Raw genomic sequence first — 20,813 nt, 5'->3', positions numbered from 1 at the left:
CGAAGGCTCCAGCCTCATCCTGCCGCCTGCTCGTGACATCCTGAGTCCCCACCGCTGGCATCTGGCTGGGGGGAGCGCCTGCCACCCACATTCCTCCGCTCATCAAGGAACCGGTTCGGGACCTTCCCACGGGGATTTCCAGGCTAGGCACACACCGCTCCAGCCCGGATTGTGCCGGGGGGCGGGGGGGGCCCTGTGGTCCTGGCTCTGCCGCGGCACCCGGGGAGACGCGTCCACCGGCTGCGGGGAGAGCGTCCTGGCCCTGCGGTGAATCATCGGGGAAGGAACTGATTAAGAGCTCGCAGCACTTTCTTGCTGGAAATAACTTTCTCTGCAGCGGCTGTTTGCAGCCCAAGGCTGGTCCCCCCAACACGGCTCGGGGGGCTTTGGAGGTGCTGCAGGTTTTGCCCCAGCTTCGGTGCCTGTTGGCCTGAAGGAGCCTCCTGAAATGAGGCATTGGGTTGGTACTTGCTTCTGCTCCCATCGGGGCTGGGAGGAGGAGGGGGAATCGCTGAAGCTGAAGCTGTCCCAGGTCCCTGAGCAGGAGGGTGGGGGTCCGGGGATGCTCTAACCCCAGACCTGGCAGCGATGTGGCTGGTACATGTGCCTGAGAGGACCCTTTGGAGCCACAGCATCCTGCTTCCCCCCCCCCGCATCCCTGCAGACCCCTGCGCTGGGGGCTAGCAGACATGGGGAGCTCCCTGGGACACCCAGGAGCCCCCACGGCCTCATCCTGCCTTCCCCCCGCTAGTGACAGCCTTGGAGGTGGCTGCGGAGAAGGGGACAGCAGCCCCCTGGCAGCACCAGAGCGGTGACAGTGCCACTGGTCCCCATTTGCAACTGGGAGATGGACAGCCAGGTCTTCCACCCCACCCCCAAATTTTGCTTCCCCAAATTTTGCCAGCTTTGGTGCAGACACGGAGGTGCTGCCACCACTGTCACTTGTCATCCAGCCGCCACTCAATATCGTCTCAATTTCTGCCCCGTGACTCAGGGATTTCGGCAGGTTTGGGAGGGGAGGAGGGGCAAAAGCCACTTCCCTGCCAAAAAACAAGAGGCGGCCGCTGCTCTCACCCTCCGTCATGCAGGGAGTGAATTATTAACGCAAGCGCGATGCTGTCCCACTGTCTCTCTGTCCCCCTGCCCGCGCTCACTTGTCCCATGACTTGGCGATGTGACACTTTTCCGGTCACTTCAAAGGAGGAGGGCATGAGTGTGCGGGAGATAAGCAGCAGCGTGGTCCTCAGCCAGCGTAGAAGGGCCTCACGCGCTGGCACGGGGTCCCCGTGAGTCACCCCCTGGGGCTGGCATCACGCGCCTGCGTCCCTTGGGTGCCCACCGGCATCCTCCCACTGCTGGGTGCTGCTGAGGCTCATCACGGAAAATGAAGATAATCTCTTGGCTCTTGCGGGGAGAAAGGGGGATATTTTGTGAGCATGGCTCACTTTTAACCCCAGCTTCCTTCCTCCCCCCATCCCCGTCATCCTCAGTGTTGATGTTTATCTGTGTGCAGTTGCTAACAGCCACCCATGGGTGATAAGGGCACGTGGCACCCACGTACCAGTGCAGACTGGACGCTGTTTTGGGGCTGTCCCCACCTCCGGATGGCTCCTGGCTCTTCCCCAACCCCAGATTCCCACCGTTCCTCCACCAGGTCCCCGATCCCAGCCGTCCGCCTGCTTGGGGTTCTCTCAGCTCCAAGAAAAACCCTCAGAGCTTCCGAAACCCGTGGCGTTCCTGGCGCCGGGGAGCAGATACCGCTGCTTCCTCGAAGCTCGGATGTGGTGGCTGCCACTGACATGCGGCCCCGTTGTCACCGTACCCGTGTCAGAGCCAGAACCCCGGGGCCGTTACTTGCATCCAGTTGTGTCTGCGGAGGATTTTGCTTTCTGCTTCCTCGAAGCTCGGATGTGGTGGCTGTCACCGACGCGTGGCCCCGTTGTCACCGTACCCGTGTCACAGCCAGAACCCCGGGGCCGCTGCTTGCATCCAGTTGTATTTGCAGAGTATTTTGCTTTTTGCTTCCCTGTCAGGGTGACCAATGCTTTGCATGGCAACAGTTCACGTCGTGGCAACTAATTATTTCCATATATTCCCATATATTACTGGCAGCAAACTCCCCCAAGCAGAGGAGGAGGCTTTCTGCATGCCCAGCACCTCCACACCGGTGGATTTGCTGTCCCCAGGTCTGTCCCCAAGTGGGTCTGTTGGTGCATTTCTTTGCACGTGGCTCCATCCGTGCGCTCATGGAACCCTTCCTGCAAAACTGTGCAGGAGGATCCGCTTGTGCATGCAGATCCGTCCACGCACACGTGATTGCATCCGTACAGATGTATGCACACAGACCTGTGCATGCAAATGGCCCTGCTTGTGTGCGCAAGGAGACAGCCGTGCAGATGTGCATCCAGCCATGCACATGGTTCTGTCCATGCACGCCCATGTGAATGGATCCATCCCTGCACACAGGGATCCATCCATGCCTGGCCACGCACATGGATCCACTCACACCTCTGTGCCTGCCTGGCACCAGTGATAGGAAATGCAGCCGTGGGAGCTGGACCCAACCCTGGCAGGAGCACCCTGGCACCTCTCAGCACCCCCTTGTCCCAACACCTCCATTCCTGCCCTGCTCACACACGCCAACACCCCAAATTCGCCCCCGCCACTCCCCCCAGCACCCAGTGCACTCCTGCACCCTGCATCCCGGCATGGCAAGGGCACCCCGGTCCCGCGTCACCTGTGACCCTGTGCAAGGCAGAAGCATCTCCCAAGGGCATTTTGGCAGCGGTGGGGTGCAGGCAGCGGGGCTGGGAGCAGGGGGGGGGGGGGGGGGGGGGCAGTGGGGCACGCGCCCCCCTTGGGAAGATCGCCAATCTGTTCCACGCAGGATTTTCTGCAGGAAAACTTACGGCGTGGACCGGGAGCAAGGCACAGCATTGCAGCGGGGGCTGCGCGTCAGCCAGCGCACCGGGGTGCACAGTGGTGTGCGCATGGATGTGTGTGCACGTGCTGCGTGTAGGATTGTGTGTGTACCCCTGTGCGTGTAAGGGGGGGGTTGTGCGCCAATAGAAACATGTAACCCTGAGCGTGTGGAATGTACGTGCGTGTGGGTGCATGCACAGCTGTGCAGTTACACAGGTGTGCATGCAAGTGTGTGTGCACGTAGGAGTTAATGCATATGTGCACTTTGGGTGCGTGTTTGTGTGCAGTGGTTACATGGGTGGGGTGTGTGTGTGCACATGTGTGGGTGTGCATGCATGCCTGTGCATGCAGGCATGGGGGCTGTGCGTGCATGTACATGTGTGTGTATGCCTGCATGTGCTCAGGGGTAAGCGTGCACGTACGCATGCCTACAAGCCCCAGGGCTGTGTGTATGTGTGTGCATGTGCTCTGTGTGCACATGGGTACAAATGCCCAGGGGTGACCATACACATACACATGTGCAAGCCCCCGTGCTGTCCATGCAGTAGTGTGTGTGTGTGTGTGTATACACCCCAGCGATGTGCATGCATGTGTGCATATGTATGTGTTCCAGGGGATGTGCATGCACATACGGGGTGTGTGTGTGTGTCTGTCCCTAGTGTGTACATGTATGTGTGTGTATGCATGCATATGTGTGTGCCCAGGGGTGCACACGCATGTGTGTGTGCGCACCTGTCCCAAGGGGTGTGCATATGTATGTGTCCCAAGGGGTGTTCATGCATGTGTGCATATGTACGTGTCCCAAGGGGCATGTGTGCATGTGTGTGTGCATATGTATGTGTCCCAAGGGGTGTGCATGCATGTGTGTGTGCATATGTACGTGTCCCAAGGGGTGTGCATGCATGTGTGTGTACATACGTACCTGTCCCAAGGGGCGTGCACGCACACATGGGAGGGTGCCCGTGACTGGCATGTGCACATATGTGTGTGCATGCGTGCATGTGCGTGTGCCCAGGAGCGTTCATGCATGTGCGTGCGCACACATGTGTGCATGCATGTGGCGGTGCAGGGGCTGGGGGTCGCACACACAGCCCCCGGCTCTGCGAGTGTCCCGAGCCGAGCCGGGCTGTGGCGGGGCCGAGCCGAGCGGGGCCGAGCCGAGCCGAGCCGAGCCGAGCCGAGCCGAGCCGAGCCGAGCCGAGCCGAGCCGAGCCGAGCCGAGCCGAGCCGAGCCGAGCCGACCCGAGCCGAGCGGAGCCGAGCCGAGCCGAGCCGAGCCGAGCCGAGCCGAGCCGAGCCGAGCCGCGAGCGCTGGCCGCCCGCCAGCCCTTTCTCATAAACCACATGCTGCCGCGGCGCTATAAAGGGGAGCGCGGCGGCGGCGGCGGCTCAGCCCGGCCCCGCTCGGCCCCGCCGCCGCCTCGCCCGCACCGCCCGGCCCCGCCGCCGCCCCGGCCCCACGGCAGCCCCCATGCCCCGCCTCGGAGCCAAGGTACGGCGGCCCCTCCCGTGCCCCCCCTCCGCCGCACGGCGCCCGCTGCCACCTGTGCGGGGTCCCCGGGGGGAGCAGCCCCCGCCGCTCCGCCAGGCCCGCTTCTCCTCGTCCCCCCTCCTCGATCGCGCAGGGAGACGTGGCAGGAGCCTGGGGGTCCCGGCTTCCCGGCGGGGTGATGCTCCAGCCCCGGCCCGCCTGCGGGACCCGCGGGGTGAGGCCCCGGCCCGGTTCCCGGGCCCGCGGGGTGAAGCCCCGTCCTCGTTCCCTGCTCCAGCCCCATCTCGGTTCCCGGGCCCGGCGCGGGGGGGCTACGGCTCCAGTCCCGTCCCGGTACCCCGCTCCAGCCCCGTCCCGGTTGCCGGACCCGCGGGGTGAGGCTCCTGCCCCGTCCCGGTTCCCTGCTCCAGCCCCATCCTGCCCCCGGTTCCAGCCCCGTCCCGGTTCCCGGACCCGCGGGGTGAGGCTCCAGCCCCGTCCCGCCGGGGTGAGGCTCCAGCCAGCCGTGGCCGTGCTCGGCGGTGGCCCGGGCGGCATCTCGCAGTTTCACAAGAGGGGAGGATTGCTGGACCAGCTCCAAGGGAAATTCCCCCCTGTCCGCCCCTCCATCACCCCCGGCACCCTCTCGGTGCCGGTGCATCGCGGGGTGGGGGGCACAAGCACCAACCCCGGGGGTCTGCTCCATCCCCGCCTCTGGGGTCTTGGCCCCGGGACAAGCCCTGTTGCCTATCGGGGTCCCGCCGCGGTTCGGGGCCTCCCCGCTTCCTTGCAGGGGGATTGGGAGGGGAATTTGGGGCCACGCCAGAGCCACTGCATGGAAAGAGCCCGGCGGGTGCAGGCACTGGAGGCTGGGGGGGTCCAGAGGGTGGGAAGTGGATTTTTGGGGATGGGTGGGTCAGTGTGTCAGACGGCTCCCCGGAGCCGGGGTGGAGGAGGAGATTTGCAGGAGAGACTGAGAAATGGTACGGGAGAGGGGATGAGGGCTAACGGGGAATGTGGAGGTGGCTGCTAGCCATGTCTGGGCTTATGCCAGCCAGGCCCTGGCTACACAGCCCCTGCACCACAGCGAAATTCCCGGCTGAGTTGGTGCTGCTAAAAATAGCAGGATGGGGATGGGCACGGGGTTGGTGGACCACGGTGGGATTATCCCCTGGATCGTGGTCAAGCCTTGGCCACCACAACGGTGGCCACTGGGGGTGGGGGGGAAGGGTGGGGGGTTTAGGGGGCTGGGGGGGATTACCCCTGCTTCAAGCCTTCCCTCTGCCATGCTCAGGCGTGCCTGCTCCGCTGCACCGTGCTGTCGTCCCTCCTCCTCCTCCTGGTCTGCAGCATCCATGAGACGGAGCAGAACAGCTACTGCCAGCAGATCATCACCGAGAGGCACCTGGCCGAGCTGGAGGAGCTGGTGAGTGCCCTGCCAGGCTCTGCTGGGGGGAGAGGGGGGCTCGCTCGGGGCTGGGCAGGCACAAATCAGCCCTTATTTTAGGGCTGAAAATAGGCAAGTCGAGTTATTTTCTGCTCTACCAGCATCGTGATGGTACCCAGGAGCTGAGCATCCGTGGACACGAGGGACAAGTGGGCACTGGGGTGGGGGCAACGTGCTGTCATGCCCTTAGCAAGGATGGCGGCAGAAAAGTGCCGGCGGGAGAAGTGGAAGGAGAGGGGAAGCGGGAGCTGGCAGGAGCGTGGCCAGGAAGGGGACCCGAGTGGGGCTGGGTGGACGCGGGGGTGATGGGGAAGCCGTGGAGGGGCCCGGCGCTGTTTTCCGGGCGGTTGCGCAGGGGTTAAGCTGAGGAATCCGGCTGCATTCCTGAGCCCAGCTGCTTGCCTGGAAGCTGGGCTGGCAATGGGGCTGTGGGTGGGTGGCAGGCGAGGGGGGCCGCCGGCCAGGCTAGCGTTGGAGCCAGCCGGGCTGGGGCGAGGAGGGATGCCTTCATCCATGGGCAGCTCCGGGTGCTCCTGCTCACCCCACAGGGAGGCAATTCCTGGCCCCATCCCGGTTGCTGGAGCCGTATCTCGCCCTGGCCCTTGGCTCACCTCCGGACGGGGAATCACGCGGATGTTCAGGGGAGAAACGGGAATCGGGGGCACGCAGGGATTTATTTGCACGGTTGGCGCAGATTAAATTCTGCTGTTGCAGCAAACGGGGTGCGCGGCGGAGAAGCCATAGCTGCGCCTCCGAATCCTCGCTTGCTTTGCACCGAGTTCTCCGGCTCACAGCGCCTAACCGCTGGGCTGGGGCTGGTTTACCTCTTCCTCTTCAAGCACCGAGTTGTGGTGGTAGGAGATAACAGATCCGTGTGTGCAAGCTCTGCTTCCTCAGCTCCAGCTGACCCAGCACCCCGCAGCCCCGGGAAGCCTTTGCTTTGCAAGCCCTGGGAATTAAAAAGCGGGTGCAGTGGTTGGGGGGAGAAAGGGGATGGAGCAGGTTTGAATGGAAGCCGTGGTTTTTCTGCCGGGGATTGCAGCCCTCTCCTCTTCCCGCTGGCGGAGAAGCCAACCCTCGCTCCAGCCTCTGCAGGATAATGGAGCAATTGTTTCCGGGCCGGCATCCCAGGCTGGGAGGGCGAGGGCTGCCAGAATTGCCGGCCGGCAATTCTGGCAGCCCTCGCCCTCTCAGCCTGGGATACCATCCTGGAGGTGGGGGGGCTTGTTTGGGGTGGGTTTTCACCCCCAGCGGAAAGACTTGTGGTGTGGGGGGCCAGCAGCGCTGCGTGCAGGACCCCGGCGCTGTGTGATGCTGAGGGATCTGTGACCTCTGTGTCACAGCCACCTCCCGCATGGCAGGATGCTCTTTTGCAGCCTGGCTTCGGCGGAGCAGGGGAGACTCTGGGAGGATCTAGCTGGGCTCCGTGTGGTGCTGGGAGGAAGAGGAGGAGAAGGAGGAAGGGAAGCGGGGTGGGAGCAGGCAGGGGGAGGCAGCCATCCCTGGTCTGAGGGGCACGCTGTCCTGATGGGAGCGGGGCTCACCCCTGCCGGAGGTTTGACCTTAGGGAAGTGTCTGTGAGGAGGAGGAAGGTGTGGGATGAAGAATGGGTGGCAGCAGACCCCGCCCCCCCCCCCCCCCCAGCCCTGTGGATTTTGGTGGGCTCAGGCACCCCTTTGTGCCCAGGGCACGGCACATCTCAGGGCTGCTCAGCTGCAGCCCCTCAGAGCGCCCATGGCCGTGGGGTCACATCCTGCTCTGTCCTTCCAGGCTGACACCCAAATGCAGCACCCGGGCAGGGTCTCCTTCAAGTTCATCAATAAGATGCAGCTGGTGAGTGGCTCCTTGCTGGACACCGGGGGACAGAAGGGGGCCAGGGCTGCCTGGTGTGTGGGGTGGGGGGTGTCCCTGCATCCCCAGTCTCCCCTCTCCTGTCCCCCTTTTTGGGAGGCAGCCCAGGAGGGACCTGTCCTGCTTGGCCAGGCAACTGTCAAGCACTGGCTTGGGCTGCCTGTGGGACCAGGGAAAGGCATTTTGTGGCTCCATGCCTCCGTTTCCCCCAGGTAGAGAGTGGGATGGAGGATGGGCAGAGGCAGCAGCAAGTAACCAATCTCAATTTTGGGGTGGGGGGGTCTGTGTCCTTGCAGAACAATTCCGTCTGCTACGTGAAAGCCGCCTTTCCTCTGCTGGGCAAGATCCTGGAGCGAACGGAGTTCAAGGAAAACTCCTCCAATGCCAAGAAGATGCAGATGGTGCGCAGGATGTACAGCCGCATCGACGAGAATGTTGACCCCTGCATCAGGGAGGAGGATGATGAGGAGAGAAAGGTACAGTGTCCCCTGCCTTGTGGGGTGCCAGATCTGCAGGGCTGTGGGTGTGAGCCCTCATCCTTGGGTGAAATGGGGTGTCCAGAGCATCCTGGGGTGGGTGCATGGGCAGGACCTGGAAGTGGAGCGGAGCTGGGGTGTGCACGGACACCGGGAGCCATGGGGGGTCAGACCCTGCCCTGGGTGCAGTGTGGTACCCCGTGGTGGTGGCACCGGTGCCCTGCGTGGTTGTGGAGCTGCTGCTGAGCCTGGCTCTTCCTCCAGCTCTCTCAGATGTGCTTCGAGGAGTTCACCACCTCCCCCTACGAGATGCTGGTGCTGGTGAAGCAGTTCTTCCAGGACATTAACCAGCTGCTGCAGAACAAGGAGACCTTCGAGAAGGATTGCAGCCAGGTCTACCGCAGGACCTGCCTGGGACCCAGGGAGGCTGGATTCTCACCAGGTGAGATGCTGAGGCTTTGCCTCTGCCCAGCAAACGTGTGCTGGGCTGGGGGGCTTGGGTTCACCTGCATGGAGCAGCTTGGCAGCCGCGTGTCCCTGTCCGTGGGCACACGTGGGCGTCATGGGCACAGCATGTGTCTGAGTTGGTCCCCGTCTCTGTCGCTCGGCTGGTGGCCATCCCTGCAGGGTGGCCTGGGCGGTGTGTTGACGAGCTCCGTGTCTGTGTCTGGGGAGAGCCAGGGTGGGGAGAAGGGGGCTGGCCGCCCCTTGGAGGTGGGATTTGGGCCGAATCCTGCTGGAAACAAGGCCAGAAAGAGATGCTGGCGGGGAGTAAGGAGGCATCTCCATCGGCTGGGCTGGAGGCATCAGGCTTGGCTTCATCTCAAAGCCCCAGCACCTGGGTTGAGCGTAACACGGAGAAATCAAGGCGCTGAAACCCCTCTGCCACCGATGTGCTGCATGACCTTGGCTGTGTGACTTCAACTGCCCCGTGCCTCAGTTTCCCTCGAACAAGCCTTCAGGGAGAGCCCTGCCTGCCGGGGTGGAAGAGCCCGGTGTTGCCGTCCGTGCTTTTGCGAGTGCCCGTGCTGTGTGTTTGCATGCCCGTGGAGGACATGTCTTGCTGTCATCCGTGTGTTGGAGCCGTGCCGTGTTCCTGTGCCGTGGGGGATGTTAAACGTGGCTCCTGCAAGTCGTGGATAACCCACTGCCATCGGCTCAGGGGACCCGTGATTCGGGTTTGCTTCATCCTGTCCACTGCTTGTCATCTCTGTGCTGCCGCCTGTGTCCCTGCCTGCTCCCTGCCTGCTCCCTGCCTCACCTTGGCTCTCCCCGTTTTTTTGGGGGGGCTGTTCGACCCGCTTCCCCGGGGCTGCGGGGAGGGCCAGGGATGCTGCCCCCGACCTCGGATCTGCTGGCTGTGCCCCTCTTGGAGGCTGGTGACCCCACGGCCGTCTCTTCTCTCTGCTTCTTTCAGGTGTGGGGACAGATCCTGACTGCAATTGCCTGTCCCCTGCCCCCCCTTCTGCCACCCAGCCCTCCCTCCCTGCTGCCACCCATGCCGGCAGCGAGGTGGCACCCGCTAGCACCCAGGTCCCTTACAGCCTCCTCCATGCCACCCTCGCTGACTTAGACACCCCGTCACAGCCCCCCAGTAGCATGGACAGCGGTTCGGGGACCGAGGAGGTCCTGGGTGCTGGGGTAGGTGATGTGGCGTCGGTGCCGTCCCCCGCGATGCAGCAGACAGCTCCAGCCGACAGCGCCGAAGCCCTCCTGGATCCAGCTGGGACCCTTGGCCTGGCAGCGGTGGATGTCTCCATCCTGCGTGGGGATGGAGAGCTGGTGGAGGGGGGCACCGAAACGGTGGCCGACCACCTGCCGCAGGATCCGGCCCAGCAGCAGGGAGCCTCCGTCCTCCCGGATCATGCCGGTGGGCTCAGGATCACCATGCTGGCAGCATCCCCCAGCGCCGGCTCGGTGGGCGATGGAGCCAGGATCCGTCCCGCCGAGGCGTCGGAGCCCGTCATGCAGCTCCGTTTCTCCAGGATGGCCCCAGAGCCACGGGGCCAAGTGCCGGGTGGCCCCGGGGACGGGGCGAGGGTGCGAGGCTGGGGGCTGAGCCGGCTGCGGGAGCCCCAGGACGGCGGTGCTGGCCCCAGCTTTGACTCTGGCTTTGTTCCGAGCACAGAGCAGCGCAGGAAGGAGCCGGCCGTCAGGGAGGGCCGCCGGGAGCCCCTCATATACATCACGGTGGCCAGCGTGGTGGCCGTCTTGCTGGCCATGGGAGGGCTGCTCTTCTACAAGTGTAGGTCCAGGGTAAGCTCGCCCCTGCCCCTCCCCAGGCGCCAGCATCCTCTCCTGCCTCAGTTTCCTCACTTGTGTCCTGGTGCGTGGGGGCTGAGCCCCACTTTCCCCATCATTTTGAGATGGGGGGGGGTCATGGGGACAAGTGGTGGTGCTGAGAGGGGTGGGAGGATGTTATTTGGGAGATTCCCCCCGTCATTGCATGGGGAATTGCCACGCTGTGCTGCAGCCCCCTCCCCATCCCCAGGGCTCACCCCCCCCATTCCCCTTTCCTCTGCACAGGTCCTGGAACGGCCACTGGAAGATGGAGACTGCGACCCCGAGGAGCCGGAGAGGAGGTGGGTGCAGTACCATCCTGCCTGGGGGGGCTGTGGGGACCCCCACCCTGGCCTACCCTGCCCTAAACCCCCCTGACTTTCCCCCGCAGGGCGCTGCAGGGAGCAAGGGGATGTCCAGAGCTGGAGACTCAGGACCTCTGAGGTGAGCAGGGGCTGGATGGGACCTCACAGGGCTCCGGTCCAAGCCCGTGGGGACAGTGTTGAGTCCCTGGAGTGTCCCCACTGGCACTGACCTTGGCCACAGGCAGGGAAATCTGGCTGCTGGCAGGGAGTGGATGGGGTGGGAAGACCCGGAGAGGAACAGGTCTGCGCCCCAGCACTGCCAGCATGCGGTTTTGCAGCCCATTAATCCATTACCAGCACTTTCTTAATATATATAGTATTTTTTCCTGTGGTTTTTATGTATTTCTCCCCGCACCCCGCCCTCCCTGGCAGAGCCTCTGCTCCCGTTCATCATTCCCCTCCTTTCCCCAGGCCCGAGGCGGGATGTGAAGCTGCTCGGGGGATGGATCCGGCCACTCCTCGCTGTGTGAAGGAGGGTGGGCACACGCTGGCCCCTCTGCGGTCCCACCATGATGCTGACGCTCCCTCACCCCGCGCCGGTGGCCAGAGACTGCAAAAAAACCTCCCTGGCAGGGACAAAAGGATGGGGGGATGCGCCCCGAGTGGGACCCCCAGGCACCAGGAAGCGAAGGGCTGGAAGGTGTTGGACCGATACTGAAGGGCTTTGCCGGGGCTGGTGTGGCACAGGGGTGCTGAGCAGGATGATGGAGATGCTGGCGCTGGATGTGGGATGGGGGATCCTGCTCGAAGATGGCCAGTGCTGGCTGAAGATGGAGGGGACCAGCTCCCCAGATCCCTGGCTCTCGTCCACCCCAGCATGGTGGGGTTTGGAGCAGCACCCATCGCCCCCCCTCTGCCCTGCCTTCAGCTGGAGCATCCTGGATACTGGGGGATTGGGGGGGGGGTGGTCAGCCACCGGGCCTCCCCTGGGCTGCACGACCCCAGCCCCCACTTGCAACTTAAACCCTCACACTGTGAATATTTAAAGCCCACCAGTGCCTGTGTCCCCACGCGGGGCCAGGCTTCGGGGTGACGCTTGGCACCGTCCTGGTCCCCATCCTCCTGCCACCGGAGATCTGGCTCCGGTCCTGTGCCCGAGCTGGCCTCGGCTCGCTGTCATGCCGTTAGGGTTTTCTTTTTAATATAGTGGATAAAAGCCTTGATCCCGTAGGAGGATTTTCCGGGGGGGCCTGTCCTGCCCCCTTGCAGGGTTATTGCTGCGAGCTGGCCTCGCCGGCGACTGGATTCTTTGGTGACTGCGCTTTGGAGAAGGGAAACGGGGCCGGGAAGGACTGGAATGACGTGGGTGTAATGGATGGAGATGCCCCACTCGGATACCCGGGGGCTTTTCGGCTCAGCCCTGCTCCGTGGCCTTGGGAAGAGCCTGGTCTGGGATGCACCAGCCCCAGAGATACCCCAGGCTTGGGCTGCATCCTGCCCCACCGCAGCACCCCTCTGGCCCCGAATGCGAAGCGTGGCCTGCGCTGCTCTTGGGTTTTGAAGTATTATTTTTATATGATGGAAGAAAATATGGACAAACCAAACTGTTTTTAAAGAAAGCATTACTATTAATTTTTTTTATATATATATATGTGTGTGTGTATTTATGACTGCTAGAAGGAGGGGGTTCCAGTGCAAGGGATTGGTGTAAATCAGGAGGAAAGCCCTGACTACAGCAGGGAGGCTGGGGCCAAACTTGCTGCTGGTGTAAGCAGCTGGCTCAGCACCAATTTGCACCGTGAAGGAGATGCTGACACCGTGCTGGCCCTGCTCCTGGGGGAGAAAATTTGCCTTTAAGCTGTGTTGGATTTATTTTGCCTCCATTTTTTTGTGTTTTGGTTTTTTTTTTTTTTTTTTTACGATGAAATGTTGAAATATTTTATACAAAGTCATTTAAAGAAGTCTATTTAAAGAAAATAATAGAAAACAACTTGTATATTTAATATTATTAATAAACAGAGATGTGTAGCACTGTGTCAGCGTGGGAGCTCCGGGGTGGGGTGGGGAGGGGATACAGCCTGCGCCCAGCCCTGGGGTCACTGATGGGGGAGGGGTGGGGGTGTCTGGGACCTGGGGGCCCTGCTGGAGCGACCCCCATGCCCAAGGGATCTCCTGGGGTCATTGATGGGGGGGTCTGGGACCTGGGGGCCTTGCTGGAGTAACACTCATGTGGAGGGGATGCTCCTGGGGTCATTGATGGGGGAGTCTGGGACCTGGGGGTCCTGCTGGAGCGACCCCCGTGCCCAGGGGATGCTCCTGGGGACACTGATGGGGGGGGGGTGTCTGGGACCTGGGGACCCTGCTGGAGCGAACCCCATGCCCAAGGGATCTCCTGGGGTCATTGATGGGGGGGTCTGGGACCTGGGGGCCCTGCTGGAGTAACCCTCATGTGCAGGGGATGCTCTTGGGATCACTGATGGGGGAGTCTGGGACCTGGGGGTCCTGCTGGAGCGACCCCCGTGCCCAGGGGATGCTCCTGGGATCACTGATGGGGGAGTCTGGGACCTGGGGGTCCTGCTGGAGCGACCCCCGTGCCCAGGGGATGCTCCTGGGATCACTGATGGGGGAGTCTGGGACCTGGGGGTCCTGCTGGAGCGACCCCCGTGCCCAGGGGATGCTCCTGGGCTAGACCCAGGACCCCAGGCTGTGTCCCCTCCCTGCACCGAGGGGGTGGCTTTAGTGTCCTGCAGGGGGGAGACCCCAGGAGCCCATGGGGGCAGCTCTGGGGGGGCTCTGGGAAGGCTGCCGGAGCCCTGGCTCGGGATCAGGCTCCCGGCCGCTTTCCTGTTGATGCAGGCGGGAGTTCATGGCCAGTGGCACGAGGGTGGAGGGGAGGGTCCGACCTTCCTGCCCCGCCCCAGCCCACCCGTGTCCCTCCGGGAGCGTGGGGGCCAGGGGCTTCAGCCCGGCATCCCTTCCCTGGCGGCGGGGCCCCCCGAAATCTGGGGAAGCAGCTGTTTAAAGCAAACACACTCGAGGCTGCTCTCGGCAAAGCTTCCTGCGAGCACTTCACTTGGAGAGGCAGCGCGAAAAGAGGCATTTCCTTGCCCCCCCCCCCCCCCGCCCCCCCGGCCACTTTTGCCTTCCAGGAATGGAGGAGCCCTGCACCCCGCTCCCCTCGCACCGATCCAGCATCTCCAGGGTGGTACCCAGGGGGCTTCGACACCATGGGGAGCCCCTACCAGCGTGCTCACGGAGGGGTTGGGGGTGCAGTTTAAACCCCTCCCCCTCCATCGCTCGCCCAGGGGGGGACGGGAAGGGCAGGATGGGACCCGGGAGCCTTTTGCGGGTGTCAGGGTCCTGAGCTTGCTCTGCCTTTGCTGACAAACAGGATTCCTCGAGGGGAGCTGACTCAGCCCAGCCCTTCCTCTCCCCAGCAGCAGCCCGGGGGTTTCCCAGGTCCACATCCCCTTCCCAGGGAAGTGGGACCTATATATATCCCGCCGGATTCGGGCCACAATCATTATGGTTGGATTTGTGGGGGTATTTAAGGTCAGAGGCTGCTCTTAGGGGTGGGCAGGGTGCCCGGGTTTGGGGGTGCTGGGGGAAGCGAGCCCCTGCCCCGCAGGCAGCTCCAGGTAGAAGCTGGCTGCACAGGGAAGGGTGTTAACTCTGGAGCTGAATGATGGCAGGGCCGTGGTGGCAGCTTAATGCTTTGGTAGAGCTCAGAGGAGCGAAGGTGGAGGCGGCCCTGGCTGCTGGGGGGCTGCGAGGAGCACCCGTACCCGGCCCCTCCGAACTTACACCCCACAGACCCTCATCCCTGAGCCCCTCTGGCTGCTTGGAGCAGCCCAAACCTGTATAAGCCCATGGAAAACGGGGGAAAAAAGCAAAAATCCGGGGGTCTGGGCAAGGAGGGTCCCTCTGCTTCTCTCATGGCCACAACTGGGGGTTCTTCCCCACCCTGCTGCTGACCCAGCTGGGAGCAGGGAAGTGACTCCCTGCCCCGACACCCCCCCTCCAGCCCCCTGCGGGGGGGGGAGGGGGGGAAGGGGCAAAAACTGCTCTCAGCCCCCCACATCATGGGACACACAGAGCCAGGAGCCATATCCCGTCCCTCCACGGTTGTAGGGGAGGGTGGAAAGAGAATCCCCCACCAGGGTTGAGGGGAGCAGGGAGGATGGTGGCACCCTGGGGTCACTCTTGGGGTCCAAAATGAGTGTTTGTCCCTTAAAAAGCTGCTTGGGTGGGGTAAAAAAAAGATGGTTTTGGGCAAAAGATGGTTGGTGGGAGGGGAAGGTGTCGGCGAGCAGCTCCTGGGGTGGCACAGACGGGGGGCACTCTGCCCCAGCACCCCTCCTGGGCGCCCAGCACCAAACCTGGGGGGTCCCCCTGCATCCCCAGTGCTTGCAGCATCAGGGGAACTGGGACCTCCCAGGCTCATCCTGCTGCACTGAGACCCCCCCCAAGCGCCCCAAGACCCCCCCAGGCGCCCCGAGAGGGCTCTGCCCACCCTGGAAAGCCTCCCCCCGCGCCACCGCGCCACCACAGAGCTGCTGACGGGGCAGAAGTGCCCGGAAAAGGCCCCAGGACCGCGGTTCCTGGGGCACAGTGGGTCCGGGATGGGGTTTTGGCTGCTGGAGGGTTCTGGTGGCTGGAGGCCGTTTTGTGGCCAGACACAGTGATTTTGGTTAAAAAATGTTATCTGCATCCCGCCTCCCCCTCCCCGCCTTGGGATTTAACCCAAATGGCGATGTTTTTGCAGCTTGTGTGTTCAGGCGATGCCCCGGGGAAAGCAAAGCCCCTGCAAGGCTCAGACCCCACCTTGGGTGCCCCTGGGGGGCTTGGGGCTGGGGTCAGGGTGCCCGGGACAGGGGCATGAGCCTGTCCCCAAAGCCTGTTTGGGGACCCTATGGACCTGGGGGTGATGCTCAGGCCGGGTGGGTGAGCACCCATGGGTGGGTTTGCAAGTAGGGTGGCGCCCAGCAGGACAGATGGATGGACACCCATCGGTGGGGACAGGGGCCTGGGACAGGACAGACAGACACCCATGGGTGGGGACAGAGGCACAGCTGGGACAGACGGACAGCCATTGGTGGGGACAGGACAGACGGACACCCATCAGTGGGGACAGAGGCACGGTGGGGACAGACAGACACCCATTGGCATCCCAGGTGGGTGCCCCGGTGGATGCTCGTCCCTGAGCCCCGCCCACGGTGCAGGATGCGGCCCCTTGGTATCCCTGGCCCCATGGGTGTGGGTGTCCCTGCCTGAAATGAGGGGGCCAGCATGGACCCCACACTGGGGACCCCGGGGAGGAGTAGGAGGAGGGGAGGAAGGCAGCCCTGCCCAGCACCCCCAAAAGGGGCTCAGCACCCCCCTTCTGGGCTGTGGATGCAGGCTGGGGATACCCAGGGACCTCAGGACCCCGTGCAGCTCGTTAATGGGTAATGAGGGCTGGGGAGGTCACGGACCTGACCCTACGCTGGCGCTGAGCGGGGTCTGTATGGCCGGGGCTGACCCTGCCCAGCACCCAAGGGTGCTGGCACCTGCCTGGGACCAGGCACCCAGATGGGACCGTGCACCCACCCAGGGCTGAACACCCACCCGGGCCCGTGCACCCGCATCCCACTGAGCCCACACCCGCTCCCTCTGCCTTCCCGGCTCGGAGCTCAGCACTGGGCAGGATCAGGCCCAGCATGGCCGCTCCCAGGCTGGGTCCTGGGGTCCAAAGGGTGTCCGTGCCCCCCCCCTCCCTCCCACGGGCGCTGCCCATGTCCAGCTTCTGCCACCATCCCTGTCACTTGGTTTTTCTCCATTATTTCTCCATTTTCTGGAATTCTGATTTTTTTCCCCCCAATTTATTTTTTTTCCCTATGTTTTAATTTATTTTTTTCCTGATTTATTTTTAATTTTCCCCGATTTAACTTTTTCCTCCCCCATTTATCTTTCCCCCGTGTTTTAATTTTTCCCTGATTTATTTTTAATTTTTTCTCTCGATTTAATTGCTTCCTCCCCAATTTATTTTTCCCCCAGTTTTCGTTTATTTTTTTCCTTAATTTATCATTTTTATTTTTTCCCCATTTATCTTTTTCCTCCCCGTTTTATTTTTTCCTCCGTATTTTATTTTTTTCCCTGATTTATTCTTAGTTTCCTCCCCGATTTAATTGTTTCTTCACAAATTTATTTTTTCTCCCAGTTTTAATTCTTTTTCCTTGATTTTTTACTTTTTCCCCCATTTATGTTTTCCTCCCCAATTTTTTTCCCCCGTGTTTTAATTTTTTTTCCTGATTTTTTTTTATCCCCCCCGCCTTTCCCCTCCCCCCTGAACACACACACACTTTTCCCTGAGAATCCAGGTTCTTTTGTTTCCCCTTTGGCAGCTTCATGGGGATGCGCCCCGCGATTGGTCCCCCCGCCCCGCCCCTGCCCGGCTCCGCCCCCTCTCCGCCCCGCCCCTGCCCGGCTCCGCCCCCTCTCCGCCCCGCCCCTGCCCGGCTCCTCCCCCTCTCCGCCCCGCCACTGCTCGGCTCCGCCCCCGCCGAGCCATCCCCGCCCGCCGCCGCCAGGGGGCGCCGCGCCCGTTCCTCCCGCCGCCCCGTGCGGCTTCACTTGCCCGGCGGGTGCGCGCTGACGTCAGTACGCGCTGACGTCACGGCAGGGCCGCCCCTGGCGCCGAGCGCGGCGGCCGCAGTCCCCGCCGCAGCGCGCTGCGAGCCGGCGGCACCGGAGCCTCCGCCGCGGGTCCGGCTGGGCCCAGCCGAGCCGGGCGAGGCCGAGCCGAACCGGGGCGCTCCTGCCTTCCCGCCGTGCCCCGCCCCGCCCGGTGCCGCGGGCGGCCCGCCCCGCCGCCGCCTCAGGATGTCGGTGCCGGAGCCCGCCGGCGGCGACGAGGTGAAGCAGGCCAAGGAGGTGGAGGACGCTGAGAAGTACTCCTTCATGGCCACCGTCACCAAGGCCCCCAAGAAGGTACCGGTACCGGCGGGAGCCGGCCCGGCGCAGGGGAAGCAGCTCCCGGTTGGGAGGGGGAGGCCCGGCGCGGGGGGAGCAGCCCCCGGTTCGGGGGGGAGGGCCTGGCCCGGTTGGGGAGGGGAGCAGCCCCTGGTTTGAGGGGAGGCCCGGCCTGCTTCCGAGGGAGCAGCCCCCGTTTTGGGGGAGGGGGGCCCGGCCTGCTTCCGAGGGAGCAGCCCCCTGGGGTGGGGGGTGCTGGGGAAGCAGACCTGGGCCGGTTTGGGGGTGCCTGTGAGGGGGAGGGGTGGGAAATCGGTACCGGGCTTGGAGGGGGCTGATACCGGTGGGGGGGCTGGCCCGGGCTGGGGGCGGCTGGTACCCAGCGTTGGGGCAGAGGTGGCCGGCAGGGGATGCTGGCCCAGTTTGGGGTGGGACAGGGGGACACTGGGTACTGGGGGAGAGGGTCTGCACTGGGGTACAGCCCCGGCCTAGCTGGGGCTGAGGGGGGGCTGCTATGGGCAGGGCAGAGGCTCAGCCCTGGGGGGGCCAGGGTCCCCTCTGGGCAGGAGGAGGTTGGGGGGAAGAGGGGGGTCTTGGCTGTGGCATAGGGGTGCCATGGGGACCCCGGGCAGGGGGACAGGCAGGTACGACTGGGGGAGCGGGTTTGGGGGCCCTGTGTGTCAGGGCCGTGGGAGTGCCGTGTGTGTGGAGGTGACAGCACTTTGCAGTGGGGACAGAGGAGGGGGACCCGTTAAATAGGCCGAGCTAGCGGCAGTGATCCGGAGACCCTGCTGTAGGTCACTCTGAAGGGCAGCACGAGGAAATTTGGAGCGTTGAACTCTTTTTTTTTTTTGGGGGGGCAAGGGGTCTGTTGGAGATGTGGGTGGGAGCACCTTTGGGCGGGGGGAGGGGGCTGCTGGAGCAGCCCCTTGGCGCTGAGCTCTCCTGAGTCACCTCTTTACCCTTTCATCCTTGAAGGCCTTCTCACAGGAGCTCCTGAGATCTCCGGGTGCCGCTCCCTGCTGCCCGCGGTGCTTGTGTAACCTTTCCGGGGCGTACAGCTGGCACTGTGGGTGGGCGAGCGCTGGCCACGCCGCTGTGACAGGGTGCAGGACCTCCACTAACTCGGGTAACCAGCTTTTAGATAGATGAGCGCATGGAGACGTGTGCTTCTGCCTCGGTGCAGACCTGCCGGGCTTGGTAAGGTGCTGCCGGAGTCCCTGTCCTGCCAGCGAGGCGGATTTGTGCTCCGGGGCTGCGGCCAGAGGTCCCTGCTGTGCTGCTCATCGTGTTCCCCCCCGGGGCTGCAGCCACCTGCCTCCCTGCTGGAAGCAAAAGCAAAGCAGTTGCAGCGAAAGGCCAACGTCCTCCTTCTCTGGAGGAACGTCTCTCTTGCCTGTTCTGGCCGGTGGTGGGGTTAGGGGAGCGTCCGACCCTCCTGGTGGGGCTGCCGACCCTCCTGGTGGGGCTGCCGTCAGGTGGCTGTTTGGAGGCATCTCTCCTCGCCCAGCCTCATGGCTGCTGCTGGGGAGCAGGGCTCTGGAGGCTCTCCCTGTGTCCCAACCCTGTTTAGCTGGGCTGTGGACATGCATAGCCTGGAGGAAGGAGCAGAGGAATGCGGAGCTGCGATCTGTCTCTTCCAGCAGTGGCTCTGCGCAGCTCAAACTTGCGGATTGTTTTTACCTTTTCGTTACCGGCGTCTTTCTCAAAGCTGGGGAACAAACAGTGCAAGGCTGCAGCTGGCTGAGCTGAGAGGGGAGAGCAAACTACTAATCCTGAAGTATCCTATAGAGTCAAAATATGCGTCATGAAAAGAAATGCAATGTGTGTAGGGGGGAATAGATCCGGCATCCTCAGAGGCAAAGTTTGCGCGTGTCTTGGGGGTATGGAATTTTGTATCACCTTGAATTAGCTGCTGTACACACAGGCTTGTTGCCCAGCGTGAGGAGCACGGTCAGACTCGGCGGCTGCTGCAGCCTTTCCTGGCTGGGTGATGATATTAAAGGTGCCCAGAGCGAGACACGACATTTAAGGCTGATAACATCAGCAGCCAGTGAGATCTTGGGGAGCACGGATGCAGCTGAGGTCAAGGAACAAAATGCTTCAGGCCACTATTTTCCTTGCCTGGCTAGTTACTGTGGATAGAGTTCTGTAATAGCAGAGGCGTTGGCAGAAGGATAAAAGGACAAGGAAGGGAGAATTGCCCTCCTGAGATAAGATGGTGCGTGCCCCCAGCTCAGATGCCTTCGAAGCAGGATCGCAATTAAACCATTAAAGCACTTTTCTGTTTGAATGCAAGTCGAAGTGACTTTTGTGCGCACTGCCCTTGGAGCTCTCAGCGTGGTCAGAGGCCAGCGAAGATGATTGAGAGAGATGATTTACCAGCACTGAGGTAGGGGAAGTCGTGGTGTGCTGCTGGAGCAGGTCCCTCCCTGGGCTTTTAGGCTCCTTGAACTTTGTCGATGCAGTTTGCATAAGGTGATTGGAGATGGGGAGGGTGGGAATGTGGCCAAGCTTAGTGCAGGCTCAGTCTCCTCCGTGTGACCTGCCGCTGAATAGCTTCCCAAAGGGGAGCTAGAACTTGTGCTGGCGCTTGGGGAAAGTGCCAGTGTGCAGCGGAAGAGCCGGTGCGAGTCTGCCAGCGTCCCGCGTCCAGCCGGGATCTGGGGGAGCATCTCGGACATAGCTGGAGGCCCATCGGCCCCACGGGTGCTGAGAAGTCACCGGCATCCTCCTTGCTGTTGGCAGGCTGCATCGAGGGTGCCCGGAGCGAGCCCGAGCTGCCCAGCCAGCCTGGGGATTGCTGACCTCTTGTTTCCTCTCTTGCCAGTGACTTGTTTAAGGTGAAAAAGTGAAACAGCAGGAGGTAAGAGATTAAGAGATTAAATATGATCAACCCCGGATTTAAGTAGGAGCCGATGCAGTTGAGGTGAATGGAGCTGGAGCTTTTCTGCAGAAATGGGGTGGTTTCTCCCCAAAAGCTGGGGTTGCCTGGCTCTGCCAGAGCTCCTTTTTCACTGCAGTTTTATGGGAAATTGGTCTGTCAGCAAAATACCACCAGCTTTGGTCAGAGCTAGGCGGTTCTTTGGTGGGGAGTGGTTTAAAGGCAG

The 20,813-nt window shown here is 62.6% G+C and overlaps 2 protein-coding genes across 4 annotated transcripts in view; both read left to right on the top strand.

Moving 5' to 3' along the window:
• The first annotated feature begins 4,368 nt into the window (after window positions 1-4,368).
• CSF1 (colony stimulating factor 1) lies at window positions 4,369-12,705 on the top strand. 2 transcript variants are annotated; one of them, XM_040616811.1, is made up of 9 exons: window positions 4,369-4,414; window positions 5,688-5,819; window positions 7,611-7,673; window positions 7,988-8,167; window positions 8,432-8,609; window positions 10,296-10,423; window positions 10,694-10,749; window positions 10,839-10,891; window positions 11,224-12,705. In XM_040616811.1, the coding sequence occupies exons 1-8, from the start codon at window positions 4,394-4,396 to the stop codon at window positions 10,888-10,890; spliced, it is 810 nt and encodes a 269-aa protein (XP_040472745.1). In that variant the 5' UTR covers window positions 4,369-4,393; the 3' UTR covers window position 10,891; window positions 11,224-12,705. The 2 variants fall into 2 exon arrangements, with proteins under 2 accessions (XP_040472745.1, XP_040472744.1); XM_040616810.1 differs by having other exon boundaries at window positions 9,585-10,423.
• A 4,734-nt stretch (window positions 12,706-17,439) lies between these two features.
• The window catches only part of AHCYL1 (adenosylhomocysteinase like 1), a 28,357-nt gene continuing 24,983 nt past the window's right edge, over window positions 17,440-20,813 (top strand). The window contains exon 1 of one of the 2 annotated variants that reach the window (XR_005831289.1): window positions 17,440-17,721. Coding sequence is in view for 1 of the 2 variants with exons in the window: in XM_040616580.1 (XP_040472514.1) it covers window positions 17,614-17,721 (108 nt within the window). In the remaining variant the exon portion in view is untranslated. The remainder of the gene's footprint in view (window positions 17,722-20,813) is intronic. The other variant, XM_040616580.1, reaches the window with a different exon arrangement.

Source organism: Falco naumanni, chromosome 17, assembly GCF_017639655.2.
Source record: "Falco naumanni isolate bFalNau1 chromosome 17, bFalNau1.pat, whole genome shotgun sequence".
Lineage (NCBI taxonomy): Eukaryota > Metazoa > Chordata > Aves > Falconiformes > Falconidae > Falco > Falco naumanni.
Note: the sequence above shows the minus strand (reverse complement) of the source record. Positions and strands in the feature narration are given on the sequence as shown.